Source organism: Gymnoscopelus braueri (assembly GCF_963280865.1).
Source record: "Gymnoscopelus braueri genome assembly, chromosome: 20".
Taxonomy (NCBI): domain Eukaryota; kingdom Metazoa; phylum Chordata; class Actinopteri; order Myctophiformes; family Myctophidae; genus Gymnoscopelus; species Gymnoscopelus braueri.
In genome coordinates this window covers 6,929,564-6,944,148 of record NC_137622.1, presented here as the reverse complement: position 1 = coordinate 6,944,148, position 14,585 = coordinate 6,929,564, and the positions used below count along the sequence as shown (strand labels likewise).

At 42.5% G+C, this 14,585-nt stretch overlaps 1 protein-coding gene across 1 annotated transcript in view; it reads left to right on the top strand.

The window, feature by feature from the left end:
* abcb7 (ATP-binding cassette, sub-family B (MDR/TAP), member 7) overlaps positions 1-14,585 on the top strand; it is a 49,043-nt gene that overhangs the window by 17,532 nt on the left and 16,926 nt on the right. Inside the window, exons 6-11 of the mRNA XM_080416478.1 lie at positions 3,349-3,617; positions 5,954-6,042; positions 6,142-6,229; positions 9,763-9,937; positions 10,225-10,382; positions 13,229-13,392. Of these exons, the coding sequence (XP_080272604.1) occupies positions 3,349-3,617; positions 5,954-6,042; positions 6,142-6,229; positions 9,763-9,937; positions 10,225-10,382; positions 13,229-13,392 (943 nt within the window). The remainder of the gene's footprint in view (positions 1-3,348; positions 3,618-5,953; positions 6,043-6,141; positions 6,230-9,762; positions 9,938-10,224; positions 10,383-13,228; positions 13,393-14,585) is intronic.

Genomic DNA, 14,585 nt, shown 5'->3' with positions numbered 1-14,585 from the left:
CTGTAGCCACTTATTTTAATGAGTCCACTTAGGTCCTGCACGCTAATGCTGCCTGTGGTGGAATAATTGGGGCACAGGAATGGAACTGCAGACTGGGTAGAATTTAGAATGAAGAGTATAGGAATGAAACAAGTTCTCTTCCCCATTTCTGAGACGCTTGCAACCCTTGTAGTGTGGGGTCTGTAGTGTCGGGTATAAATCGGCCTAAAAGGTAGTTCAGTGCTCATCCTACCTTGTCAGATGTGGACACGTTGTTTCATTAGACGAACGCTTCCTATTTAACGCCACATTACAGGCTCACGAGGGCCGCCGAGGACGGTGCTATTATTATTACCCCCGCCTTTGGCTCGCCAACGGACAGCCGTGCGCTCTCTGCAAAGCCGCAGGACGGCCATGTCTCATTCAAACACTCCGCTGTTATTCATTCGTAACAGTCATGCCGGCCATCTGTTTGGATATGGCTTCATGAGAAGGAGTCTGTTTTAGAACGAAATGATGACTGACTTTTGCATCCCGTCGAGCTGAAGTTCTCACGGTTGTTGAATTAGCTCATTAAATGGGCTAATTTAAGATAACTTTATTTTTTTAAACTGAACTAATAAGGAGAAGACGGTGATGTAGCGTGTATTGTTTACGCCCTCTCTCTTCAAAGCATACCTAATTACACGCACATTGACAGTGTTTACTAGGCCAAAAAACTAACATTTAGAGAGATAGAGCCCGCACTCTGACTTTATGGTAGAGAATCACTTTATTCGAAAAATGTACGTTTCGATCCTCACAGGATCTTCTTCAGGTCAGTTTGGAAACTATTATAATCGATATCTCATTGTACAACGGCGGAAATAACTGATCTTCAAGCTCACGACGCGGCTCGTAGATAAACTATTTTTGGCGCGTGTCCCCGACGTAAGACAAATTATAAATCGCCTTAAGGTGGAGACAAGTGCCGCTGTGAAATGAGGCTGGTTCATTGACAACTGGACTCATTTCTGTCTCCCCAGCACTCTTATTAAAACCTCCTCCCCCTCGTCTTGTATTCAGCTCAAACACACACACACAGGTCTGTATTACTATACGTGTGAGGACATCAACATTTTTAGACATTTAGGAGTGCCATTACAAAAAAGAAAACGCTTTGTGGGCTTGTAGATCAGCTATTTTTGTAGGTGCTCCACTCGACGATCTGTAGGTGCTCGACTTTAACGTGCAACTAAGTGTAAATCAGGCAAAACTATCCCTAATCCCTAAACTTCTAAATGTCTTAATCCTAAACCTCAACCACAACCTGAATCCTTTTTCTAATTGTAAACATATCCCTAAACATGTTTTTCCAACCATAGAACATTTGTTTTCTTTCTTGTGAACATAGTCCTCTCCTCTCCTCCGCTATTTTCAGCAAAAGCTTTCCCCACAATAACAGAAAACTGAAAATACACTAGTATTGAGCCCTGAGGGACTCCGGTTACCCATATGCGGTTTAAGTGGTTAAATACAAAATTAAAATGACCGAAAAATCCCTTGCACAAATCCAGTATTTTCTTCTTTTATTTTTGGGCGGTGAAACCGCCCCTATAAGTGAGATTTGGAAAAATGTACAAATATCTTGGGCAGTGAAACCGGCCCTGAAAGTGAGGTTTGGAAATGTGTACAATTATCCTGCGCTGTGATTGGCCAATCACAATCTATTCAGGACTGTGATTGGCCAGTGTCACATGACACATGTGCATAGCCCTATATAAGCAACCATAACTTGAAAAAAAACATAAATTGTTTTTTTTTCAAGTTATGGTTTTGTCCATCATAAAGAGTGTTTCAATAAATGTATTTATAGTTATTTAGTTATATAGTTATTTATTTTTTGTACATCATTGGTTGACTCCATTCAGTATTGTGGTTAGCTAGGAAGACACCGCCCACTTCACACAGGGTGTGATTTTTCTTACAATACTGTGTTTTCTCTTATCCTCTTTTCAATACAGTAGAAAAGGACAAACTCTTCTTTTTATCAATTCTCTTTTTCTTTTTTTTACGCGCCCCCTGCTGTTTGCATCTCGATACATTTGTTATTACATCGATTTAAATTGTCACCGGTTTGAATCGATTTTTGATATCGATAAATCGCTGCATGCCTATGTACTTGTGGGGACATTTGGTCCTCGCAAGTATAGTAATACAAACACCCCCCCCCCCCCCCGGGCCTGCCATAGCAGCGAGGCTTCACACAGCATCCTGCTCTGTAATTAGCGCGGCCTGGGGAACTGCTCTGCTGCTCCCGCTCTGCTGCTGCTGCCGCCGCTGCAGGGCTTTGGTTGGAGCACACAGAGAGGGAGGATGTGAACGATCCGTCCCGCCGCCATCTTTTACTAGCCTTCAATTAAGAGCGCTTGACTGGCCTCCTCGACCCCTGTGCCGGGTCCTCTCTCCCCGCTCCCTCGATACTCGATTACATCTGAAAAACACACGACATGCCACAGGTCTGTCTGTCTGTATTCCCGCGTTCCCTGCTGTGTCTTTAACCCGTTCAATCCGGGAACGCATCCGTGTCATTTTAGATCTACGAGCTCGTAGCGTGGCACTCGGTGCCGTGCTACGAGCTTGTAGATATGCTATTTTTGAAAAATGTGTGCAAATCTTTGAATATAGCCTACCGTATATATTACTACTTTTAGCGTGTACTACTTTTAGCGTTCTCCCCGTGTCTCCGAGGGTAGTTAATACCCTCACAAAAACATGTAGTAATCCTGGTCGCTATACCGCATCCCCCATGACAGCCGGGGCGCCTGATGGAGGGGAAGGGAACTGGTTGGAATAACGTGTTCCTTCGACGCGCTACGTCCAACAGGGGAAACTCCCCCCTGTCAGGTGACAAGAAGGTCAGTTGGCTCTCATGCATTGAAGGAGGCATGAGCTCGCCCCTGGCCTCCCTAGGCTGGTGGGGGGAGTGTAGCGCCCAGGATCACTTAGAGAATTGGCACCGGGTGAAAAAAGGGGTTGCACAAATCGTGGGATGAAAAAAACAATGATGAGTCAATAATTGCAGATCTACAAGCTTGTAGCATGCTATTTTTGAATAGTCAAAGTATAAAATAATGGTTATAGCTAAAATCTAAAATGACACATGCGTTCCCGTATTGAATAGGTTAAAAAAAAAGGCTTGAGATGAAGATAAATGATGGTCTCTTCTTCAGCTTCCATTCTTGCTCTTTTTTAACCTTAATGCTTTTCGCAGCAGATGTCCTAAACCGTCTCTCTCTCTCTTTCTCTCTGTCTGTCAATCGCCCTCTCTCTCTCACTCTCTCTCTCTCTGTCTGCCTCTTTCTCTCTGTCTCTGTCTCTCTCTCTCAGATGGTGTGTCAAGGGCGGGCTCAGCCCTCTTCAATGAGCTGAGGAACGCTGTGTTCGGCAAGGTGGCACAGAGCTCCATCCGCAGGATCGCCAGGAACGTGTTCCTCCACCTGCACAACCTGGACCTGGGCTTCCATCTGAGCCGGCAGACGGGCGCGCTGTCCAAGGCCATCGACCGCGGGACGCGAGGCATCTCCTTCGTCCTCAGCGCCCTGGTCTTCAACCTGGGACCCACCGTCTTTGAGATGGGCCTCGTCAGTGCCATCCTGGTGAGCAAACCCTATGATATACTGTAGAATTATTACCTTTTTTATAAAAATGGAGATGGCTTGGTTGTTGTGTTTGGTGTCTCTCTTATTGAAAATGCCTCTGTGGACTATTTAAAAAATATATATATATGTTTTTGGAAAATGTAAACTCCAGTTTGAAAAGGAGGCTAAAGGAATACTATTGGAATGATATCGGGTTTTCAGCCTTATTCCCATGTCTTTATCGATGGGAGTCAATACATGTTGGCGCTAAATCAGTCAACTCTTTGTGTTTGCCGTGGCGGCCAATTGAAAGCACCACACACATCAAATACTACAGCCATTCTCTCCTAAGCCACTAGGGGCCAATAGACCAATGCATTCTGGGTATTGTAGGATCAGACTCCCATGTCAGACGGTATTGCATTACGCTGGAACGATTTGCCATCAATCCGCACAGTTCAGCGTCTCAAATTGACTAAAACATCCACAGATTTGCCAGCCGAGTACCAATCCTGTTTGTAGCCCTCCTGTTGGCTCATGTTCCCTCTCCGTGGTGCGTTTTGTTTTCAGAGCAGATTGTGTGGAAAACGAGTTGTGGGACGTGGTCTCATTTGCATCCTAAATAGAAAGCCAATGCCAGAGAAGTTTTGGTGGCAGCGTGGAACCCATTAGACTCAATGATGAATCCCACAGCTTGGAAACAGCTTAATCCATTCAATCCGGGAACGCATCTGTGTCATTTTAGATTTGAGCTATAAGCATTATTTTATACTTTGGCTATTCAAAAATAGCAGATCTACAAGCTCATTGAGTGCAGCGCTACGAGCTTGTAGATCTGCTATTTTTGAAAAATCTTGAACATTTGTGCAAATCTTATCGTACTTATATTTTTTTAAAACAACATTTTTAACTCAAATCGTTGCTTCTGGGGGTCCCCGGAACAACATATTTTGTCGGGTGTCGGCGGCCTAAAACATATAATTTTGGGGGTCCTTGACATGAAAAAGTTTGAACACCACTGATATAGCAACACAAGTTTGTTCAGACATTTGTAGAATCAAAATATACTGCTCAAAGAAATGTAGGGAACACTTTGATCCCTTAATTATTTTGAGTGTTCATGAACTGTGTACATACTGCTTACAAAAACTGCCAAAAAGAATTAAGGGATCAAAGTGTTCCCTTAATTATTTTGAGCAGTGTTTTGCTCCTGGGACCCCCAGAAGCAAAGATTTGAGTTAAAGATGTTTGCTTGAAAAAAAATATATATTCAAAGATTTGCACAAATGTTCAAGATTTTTCAAAAATAGCATATCTACAAGCTCATAGCGCGGCACTCTATGAGCTTGTATATCTGCTATTTGTTTAATAGACAAAGATCTAAAATGACACAGATTCCCAGATTGAATGGGTTAATGTATTCCTGTGTACTGGTGGTACTGGTTTGCCCTGAACAGATGCCCTCCTCCTTGGCGGGCACCAGGAGCGTGGATCCTCTATGGCTTGCTGCTATTATCCTACTTAGGACCATAATAATGTCAGCTTCCCTGTAATGAGGTCAGAGCCCATTGCCCAAATAGCTAAAGCATTAGCGCGATTAGTTCTTGTATTTTCCCCTCCATTTGTAACACTCAATTTGATAGTGAAATGGGTGAAAGGAGAGAATGTGCTGTTGTAATACCGTGTGACGCTGATCTCAGGTGCCTGATCAGAATTTAATGGCTTGGCGTTTCTCCTCCAAAAAGAACCATCCCTAAAGGAGATTTACAGTACCCTTTTCTTTGTTCTATCTTTGCCCTCATTTAGTATTCCATATCCCATGAATTATGCATACATTTTGATCGTCCGGAATTTGAGTATCCACAGAGAACATCCACCAAACGCACTGTGACCAAAACAAACAAGCCAGTCACTTCCTCATTATGGGGCAGTTTGTTTTGTTTCACTCAAGGTCCCTGCATACTTTGTCATTAATTTATTGGGCTCTGTGTGACATGATGTCACTCCTCATCTGAGTTGCGTGCTCTGCGCCAAACCTGTTCTCAGTAAATTAGTCTGAAGACCAGATTTTAGTTATGAAACTGTATATTCATGGTTTTCGAGATATGCAGAGCTAAAGAAAATGCCAGGATTTTCACTGGTAAGCCTCAAACAGACTGTCTAAAAAGCGTCTCTTTAAGCCTTATTTTGCACTTTGTCATACAACAGTGTCACGCAAAAGTAGCTTGTAGATCTGCACATTTTTGTAATATTTCGAACCATTTAGATTTGTTAATGGGACGCCATGCAGGTTGAAAGTGGTTATGGCAAGCTGTATACTAATTTTAATAACTGTTTTTTATCTTGCTCTACAGTATTATAAATGCGGTGGACAGTTTGCGGCCGTGGCTGTGGGAACGTTATCGGCGTATACAGCCTTCACCATCCTCTGCACTCAATGGAGGTAAGAACATTGACTCGCCATCGCTTATTTCCACTGGTTAGCAGGTTTAGCTTCTATTAGGCGGGTATGTGTCATGTGACCGGCCTCCATCTTACACAGGACTCGTTTCCGGGTGGAGATGAACGCAGCAGACAACGAGGCGGGGAACGCAGCCATCGACTCCCTCCTCAACTATGAGACCGTTAAGGTGAGACCACCTCCTCTTCCACCCCACCCCGCACCTCGCATCACACCTCCCGCACCTCCTCTCACCCCCCCCCCCCCTCCCCCCATCACAGCAAAGCACGTAGATGTGAGAGCAAATATTTGTTCTTGTGTGATAATGCCGTGTTTCATTAGCATGATTACCTCTGGCACGATTTGTATTTTAATTAATTTACTCAGAGAAGGCCCATCTCTCTCTCTCTCTCTCTCTCTCTCTGTCTGTCTGTCTGTCTGTCTCTCTCTCTCCCCCTCCGTCTTTTCTCACTCTGAAACAGTCACTTTTGTTCTTGTTATATTTAAATGTCATTGGGTCATGGTCTGGTTTACTTGTAAACAAGTCGTGGTCTAATTACAGTTTTGGACTACAGGTATTTGTCTGAAGGGGACGTGGCTAATTTGTGTGAAATCTGTCCTCACATGAGGACAGGAACGTAAACAATGAGGCCTACTCTACCTATTGCACTGTTTTCTTACAATTTTTAAATATAAATCCAATCTCTGGGTCACCTGTCGCACGTGCCGGTTACACCAATAACGCTGCAATCCAGAACTTATTTGAATGAATAAAACATTATTTTAATCAATCTGTAATGATAGGGTATGATAATACAATATAACTAGTACATCTGCAGTGGTTGGAGGTTGTCTCCGTACCCTTCCATTGAGACATTTACTGTAGACCCTGTGTTCTGGTAGGACCGCTACTTTTTGACATGTGGTACTGCCTGAAGCTCAAAGTGTGATCAATATCACCCTTGCCCAAGCGCGTCCTCTGTCTTAGCTCAGCAGTAGAAATGTCAGACCTCAGTCCAGATTTGAATCCTGCATAGGACATAAATGGATTGCAGCTTTAAGTAGCTTTTTCTGCTCTCCCAGATCTATGTTTTGTTACAGAAAACATTTTCTTGTGCCACAGTGTTCAATGGTCCCACGTCTTTCCTTCATGTTTTTGTTATGTGTGTTACTTTGTGTCATCTGTGTCAGGCTCAGCGCCGGCTGGATTTAGCATCACTGTGAGACTGAGTGTGCATATGTAATTACTCCGCCCACTCAGAAATCCGTTCCACTTTTACAAAGGGGCTGGATGAGAAACCTGAACAGTGCTCGGCTCCGTCTGTCTGTCTGTCCTCCGCTCCGCGTGCTACTTCCCTCTGTCTCCTATTCCCTGCATCTCCCATCCCTGTATGCAAATCAAATCTACGGCTGCAGATGTAGCAGAAGCGTTTGCCTTTTGGCTACAGTAGTGAATCGCCCACTTAACCAGAGCGTAGGAATAATAGTAGACACTAAACAAACAGGGCTATTAGGTAATGCTGCTTAGTTTAGTTTAGGAGCGGTCATGTACGGCCGGCGGGTGATATGGATCAAATCTATCGCAGTATATATATTTTTTCCAAATACCTTTTATAATGTAGATATTGATTTTGATTGAAAATATATTTACAAAATTGTCAAACATAGCTAAAATATCCGATCTACAGGCTAACTCATTGTAGACTAAAAAGGCTATTTTTGCTATCTTGGAACATTTGTGTAAGTATAGAATACGGTTGAAGTGATTAAACCAGGAAAAGACAACATCAGCAACCACCTGATATCCTTGCAATTATAGCAGTGCAACCATGGACCAGTTCTACCTGGGAGAGAATAGAGAATCAACCATCTTTCTTTCTCTCTATTTTCTTCTTTTCCATCCCCTCCTACACGTTGGCAACAGATTCTATATTCAGGACATGTCTTCTAGCATTATAAGACTTTTGGACTTGGGCTTTTGAAGTTGTAGATTTGTCTTTTTTTCCCTCTCACTAACTGATGGCATGTAAGTCGTTAATGCTAAAAGTACATATCAAGTTTGTTGCAGCATTCTTGCGAACTGCCCCGGGTTTATTAACACATCAACCGCCAAGAACGTAGTCCTACGGTCCGTTAAATCCAACTGTTAAGCGCCGAGACCGTAGCCCTACAGGCTGCGGTCTTTTCGCGCATGCGCGGTCCGGGTGCACTTTCGGAATTTTTTTGATCCACTTCCGTTTCCGGTTTGATGACAGGAAATAGAATTATTTGGGATCCGGTTTTGACGATCACGCCCGCTCCCATTCTACAGACGAAACTGAAACTCAATTCTCTTCCTGTAGTTTTTTCTCCTCGCATTTCACTGTTTAACGTAATCCGCTCTAACTCAAACATGGATGCCCCGTTTGACACGCGATCTTCACTGGGAGATACAGGGAGATCTCGCGGATGTAAACAGACCGTTCACGGCTCAATCTTAAGGATTTTAACAAGATCTATGGCGACATGAAAAAAACAAAAAAACAACAAAAACACCTTGGCACTGGTGAGTACATTATGAGATTAACCTCTGGCGGTGGATGTGTTAATTAATTAATTAATTAATTTAACAGGGACAATGCACATTGATCAACATGTCAGTTATTCACGTCCATGTAAATGAGCCAGAGTTGGCTAAATTTCATCTGTAGTCCCTGAGCGGGCTGTTAAAAAAAGTGGTATAGTTATCCATACAAAAAGAGACATCGTCAACAATACAAAACAAGTAGACATACTGTAGTACAGAAGACAAAACAAATACAGTAAAATATGAGAAGACAGTGATTAATGGAGCCGAAATTTACTCATGATTACAAATTTGGTTAGCTTTAAGCCATCTTTTAAGGTTGAATTTGAAAGTTAGATAGTTGGTGGTCTCTCTTACTTCGGTAGGAAGACTGTTCCAGTGATGGGAGGCTCTAACAGAGAAGACTGTTTTACCAAACACACTCTGTCTGAATGGTACCTCACAGTCTCCTCTGGTAGCTGCCCTTGTTGTTCTGTCACCACTTTCTCTTCGCTCTATGAACTGTTTTAGTGGTGGAGGTGCAAGCCCATTTAAAACCTTAAAAATGAGACAAGCATCTGCAAAATGCTTTGTCACGTCACTGTTTGAGCAGACTGCTACAGGCAGAGGCGAGTGCATAACGTGACAATCAAACTAGTATTGTACTGTCCTTGACTGCTATTAACCGAGGGGTTCCTGTTTATATAAGGATGTACGACACAACGTTTTGTAAAGGCTCCCTTTGCAGAGGTAACATTTAAAAGAAACCCAGACTCACCATGTTTGTTATTACAAATGTAACAAATGATGATGGTACCTTCTATCAATCATTGTGAACAGAAATAATGCACATTTTATGCATTGGCAGAATCCACTTTGTTTGTGTTCATTGTGTATGAGAAGTGAGACTTCTCTTTAGACCTGTTTTCAATGTAATGTTAGTCAATTTGATCAATGGAGCAATATTGTAGCATATTGTGACTCCAATATTTGGAGTTACACCATGGCAAGGGGACTACACAACCAAAACCTCTACCAAAGTTTTAATGTGCTTCAATACTGGTTTGTTCACCCTTGACCCTGTAACCTCACTGTCTCTCTGCTTCCCATTTCTCTTTGTTAATTTTTAACATTTCTCCTCTCCTTCACAATCTTTGCATCTTCTTTTTCCGTCTCAGTATTTCAACAATGAGAGGTATGAAGCGGAGAAGTACGATGGTTACCTGCAGACGTACGAGAGTGCTTCCCTGAAGACCACAACAACGCTGGCCCTGCTTAACTTTGGACAGAGCGCCATCTTCTCTGTGGGCCTCGCATCCATCATGGTGATGGCCAGCCAGGGCATCGTGGCAGGTACATGACATGATAGCAGTCCAGATCAACGATTCTCAATTGTATAACCTGATGAAATGCCTGATAATCACATGAATCGGGAAAATAACAAGATTTATTACAGATGAATGAGAAATGAACATATAGGAGAAAAGATAATTGTGATTTTCTTTTTCTTTTCTTTTTTTCATGGGGACGTTTTTTTAAAACATAATCATTGAAATAATCACCAATAAAATGATAAATACTTGCAGCGCTAATGGGGACATAAAATCGCCGTCCGTTGACGAGGTGTTTACTGTGTTTAGGCAACATGACGGTGGGAGACCTGGTGATGGTGAACGGCCTGCTGTTTCAGCTCTCGCTTCCTCTCAACTTCCTGGGTACCGTGTACAGAGAGACCAGACAGGCGCTCATCGACATGCAAACACTCTTCACCCTGCTCAGTGTGGACACCAAGATCAAGGTAACCTGATGGCCTGACGCAAAGCGTCAATGGTGGTTCTTTGCACACCAATATTTCACGATCTCTGTGTAAAAACCTGGTGGACATTGTAAAAAAAAAATGGTCCTAATTATATATTGTAACGCTTCGCACCCCGAGCTGGAATCGAACCCCGGTCTCCAGCTCTGCAGACCGGCAGGTAACAAGCAACGCCGAGAGAGCTAGCTCCCTTGGAGGAACAAGTTACGGCTGGGTCTTTCGCAGGGTCGCTATACTACCCCCCCCCTTTCTGGAGCGTGCCCTCGCGCTTCTCACTTCACTGCTCGAGTCCCTCACTTCCCTCAGGCAAGGGCACGCTCCACCGGTCCTCAACCGCTTCTGACACCAATGTAACGTTTCGCGACCGGCAGGTAACAAGCAACGCCAAGAAAGCTAGCTCGTGACCGGCAGGTAACAAGCAACGCCAAGAAAGCTAGCTCCCTTGGAGAAGGACGGCCGGGTCTTTCGCAGGGTCGCTACACTATATATATATTTAGTTTTTACAGTGCACAGAACACATAGTGAGCTTGTTGATTAGCTTTTTTTTTTAAATTCGTTTTACAATGGAGTATACAGGGCTTAACAAGTGTTAAAGGGTTCAAATCATGGCATGGCACCCAAAAGCATGCAAGCATGTCATGAACATTGAATAAATAAATGTATAAATCGATTGATCCCCAAACCCCGTAATTTCTTCAGCTTTAGTCAGTTCATTTGTCACAAAAAACGTGTTTCCTTTTAATGTTGTAATAACTGGGTTGTCATCAGCGAGGCCGCCTGCCAGCGTTTAGTTTTTTTTATTCACTTTTTCAAGGGGCAAAGACCGCCCCTTTTGCGTCACACAAAGTACGCTTAAGTGCAAACGTCCGACCAGTATGAATTCCATTCCCGTCTCCAACCTATAATTTCTATAGGAGACATGAATCCGCCCACTTATCTTCACTCATCAGTAAAGCCTCCTGTCGTTGTGTTTCTCAGCAAATAATTTCTCTAAACAGGTTGGCCTATTATGTGGATGTAAAATCATTCACATCTTTCCTGCCTTAATTTCTGCTCAGAAAAAATAATAATAAAATGTTATTTTGGCCTCGTAGTCTCTCTCCCCCCCCCCCCCTGTCCATTTTGGGGGCTTGTAAAATTAGCATCTGTTTATACTAATGGACCATGTGTTATGGTCTCCATTCAGTGGCCGGGCGGGGGGGGGGGGGGGGGGTCGAGGGTGATTATGGTGCTATTAGCTAGTGTAGAAGCAGAGCAGGATAGAAGCTTTTACTCTGCTGGCCTTGGCCGAAGACCGGTTCTTTGTATTCACAGTTATCGATTTCCTCCACGTCCACGGAAGATAGTATATCGTCGCTGTCGGTGAAAACCTTGTATGTCCAGAACTGTGACTTTTCGGGAAATGTGATCCTATGCATCCTATGTATTGGATGTTATTATTCAGTCACAAACTCTTCTTAATACTTGTATTTATGAAACCCACAGATATACTTAAGCACTTTCACTTGAAAATAATGTGAAAGTAGCAAAAATAGCTGATATTGCAAGCATAAGCTTTTTTTTGTTTGCTTTTGTGTGACAATGTAATATGATGAAGTATAGGGAATTAATTTACAAATAATAAAATGTTAAAATATGGAGATACGAGGTTTCTGCCCGACAGCAACCATATGAAGGATAGAAACATTTTGTATGGACCTATTTAATAACCACAACAGTACCAGATGTTGGATGAAGTTGCATCGTACTGGGGCTGGGCAATATGGCCATATTGTGATATGAGACTAGATATTGTCTGTGAGTTTGGATATCATAATATATCATGACATGGCATGAGTATTGTCTTTTCCTGGTTTGAATCCCTTAAACATTATTTTATATTTTCAAAACTTTTGCTTTTGTAGAAATATCGAATGCATCGATTCGATATGCCTGTTGCATATCGACGCATTGAGAGCTTGTAGATCAGCAATTTTCCCCTTTTTGAAATGTTATCACAATACAGTATATATACAGTAACAGTATACATATGCTACAATATCGATATGGAGGTACAAGTCCATTATAGAAAATGTGGATGTTGTGAAAAAGTAAATTTCCTTACAGTATTGTAATTAAAAAAGTGAAACTTTAATTTATTCTAGATTCATTACACACAAACTTTAACTCTTTCACTGCCACACTTATTTCAGACTGTGTCGTCCCAGTGCCAGGAAAAAGGTGAATTTTTCCTCCGTTTGTTTTTTAACATTGAAGTGAATGTAGCAGCAATTTTTTGGATAGCGTTATCTCCTAGTTCCTTTGAGATAACCCAAAAAAAAAAAAAAAAAAAAATTTAAAAAATATTTCCGTCTTTCCGTCATTGGCCATGATAGCCATAGAGCCATCGGACGGGAATTCCCGTTTTTGGCAGTTAAAGAGTTAAAGTGAAATATTCAAAGCCTTTTTTTTTGCTTTAATCTTGATTAATCCATTCAAACTATTAGTATATCAAAAACATTATTTATTATACATAAACAACCCTCTGAAAGGTATTTTCACTTATGCACTCAATACTTGGTTGGGGCTCCTTTTACACGAGGAACTTTACTTTTCAGATGAAAGTTGCATTTCATTTGGAAATCAAGGTCCCAGAGTATTGAGTGCAAGTACTGAGTGCATAAATGAAATGAAACGTTTGTTTCTATAGACTGTTTGTTTAGAGTCTGCACTCTGCACCCGTCTCTCCTTCTCTTAATCCACTGACAGTGGAGCACGCTCAGCTCAGGACTTCTGTCCCATAGTATTTGTGTGACATTAATAAACACACTGGCGTTGGTTGGTTGCAGGAGAAGGATCTGGCTCCAGCGCTGACGATCATGCCGCAGGATGCCACAATCCGCTTCGAGGACGTCTACTTCGAGTACCTCGAAGGCCAGAAGGTCCTGAACGGGGTGTCCTTCGAGGTGCCCGCCGGGAAGAAGGTGGCTATCGTCGGAGGCAGTGGATCAGGGTAGGTGTCGGACGAGCGGAATGACGACCCGGCCATTGTATTAGTCATGAGAGCTTAGGTGTGTGCGTGTGTGTTGGAGCATAACTGATATTTGGGTTTGGCCAATTGGCAATTTTTTACGAGATCAGGATTGTCCGTTTGTCACACATTTATATAGACATAATAAACAAAAATACATTGGGCCTCATTCACTAAGCTGTTCGTAAATATAGTGACTAAAGAGGTGTGTATTTTCTCTAAGCACAAATTCACGTGTGATTCACCAAAGGGAGTGTAGAGCCCTGATATGTGCGGATCACAGGTGTATCTAATTTTTGTTTGAAAGTCAAAGGCGTGCGCACGTGGAGATCATTTGCATTCTTCCACGCCCCATTTAAGACCATAAAAGGCAACCGGAAACATCCAACATCCAACGTCAATGTCAAACATAATCTCTCTTCAAAATGGACAGATCTACAAGCTTACAACGCGGCGGGACTCACCCACTTGACAACTTGTAGATCAGCGCAAGCGAGTCCCTCACACGATGGATCCGCTGAACGTTAAGTTTAACCTCACGACCAAAGGGTAATACAACTTGGAATGGATATTATATACCTGTAAGCCCTTTCTACTGAACAATTGCTCACTCACCTTAGCCGATTTAAATAGATGATACTGGAATCCGCCAATATTTTATCAGAGCTTTATTGATTACTGAGGGGAATCTGTCCTTTGGACGAACACTGTCTTACGGACTTGGAAATTGAGTAATGGACACAGCTGGATTTCATCCATAGGTCTACTGTATCCTCATCAGATTGTAAGACTGCGTTCATGTGACATGGTCAATATTATAAATGAATAGCGCGACGTTGGAGTTGGCATGAAAGCCCAATAGGTGAAACTGTGGCCACACTTGCAGAAATGGCACACACGCCGAGGGAACTAATAATTCAGCTCTAAATGCGTCAACTGAAAAGAAAAAAAGATTGGTTGAATTTGTATCATGTCTATAATATGCAATAGCTCGTTTGACATCTTTTTTTTTTGTGTTGACAATAGCTTTGGTCTCATGTAAATCTGCCTCTGAGTGGACATCCGTCAAAATTCACCTGCAAAATGTTTTGATGAATCAGTCTCTCAACCTGTAAAAGTGCCGATAAGTACAACATGTGTGCGTAAAAGAGCTTAGTGAATGAGGCCCATTGAGT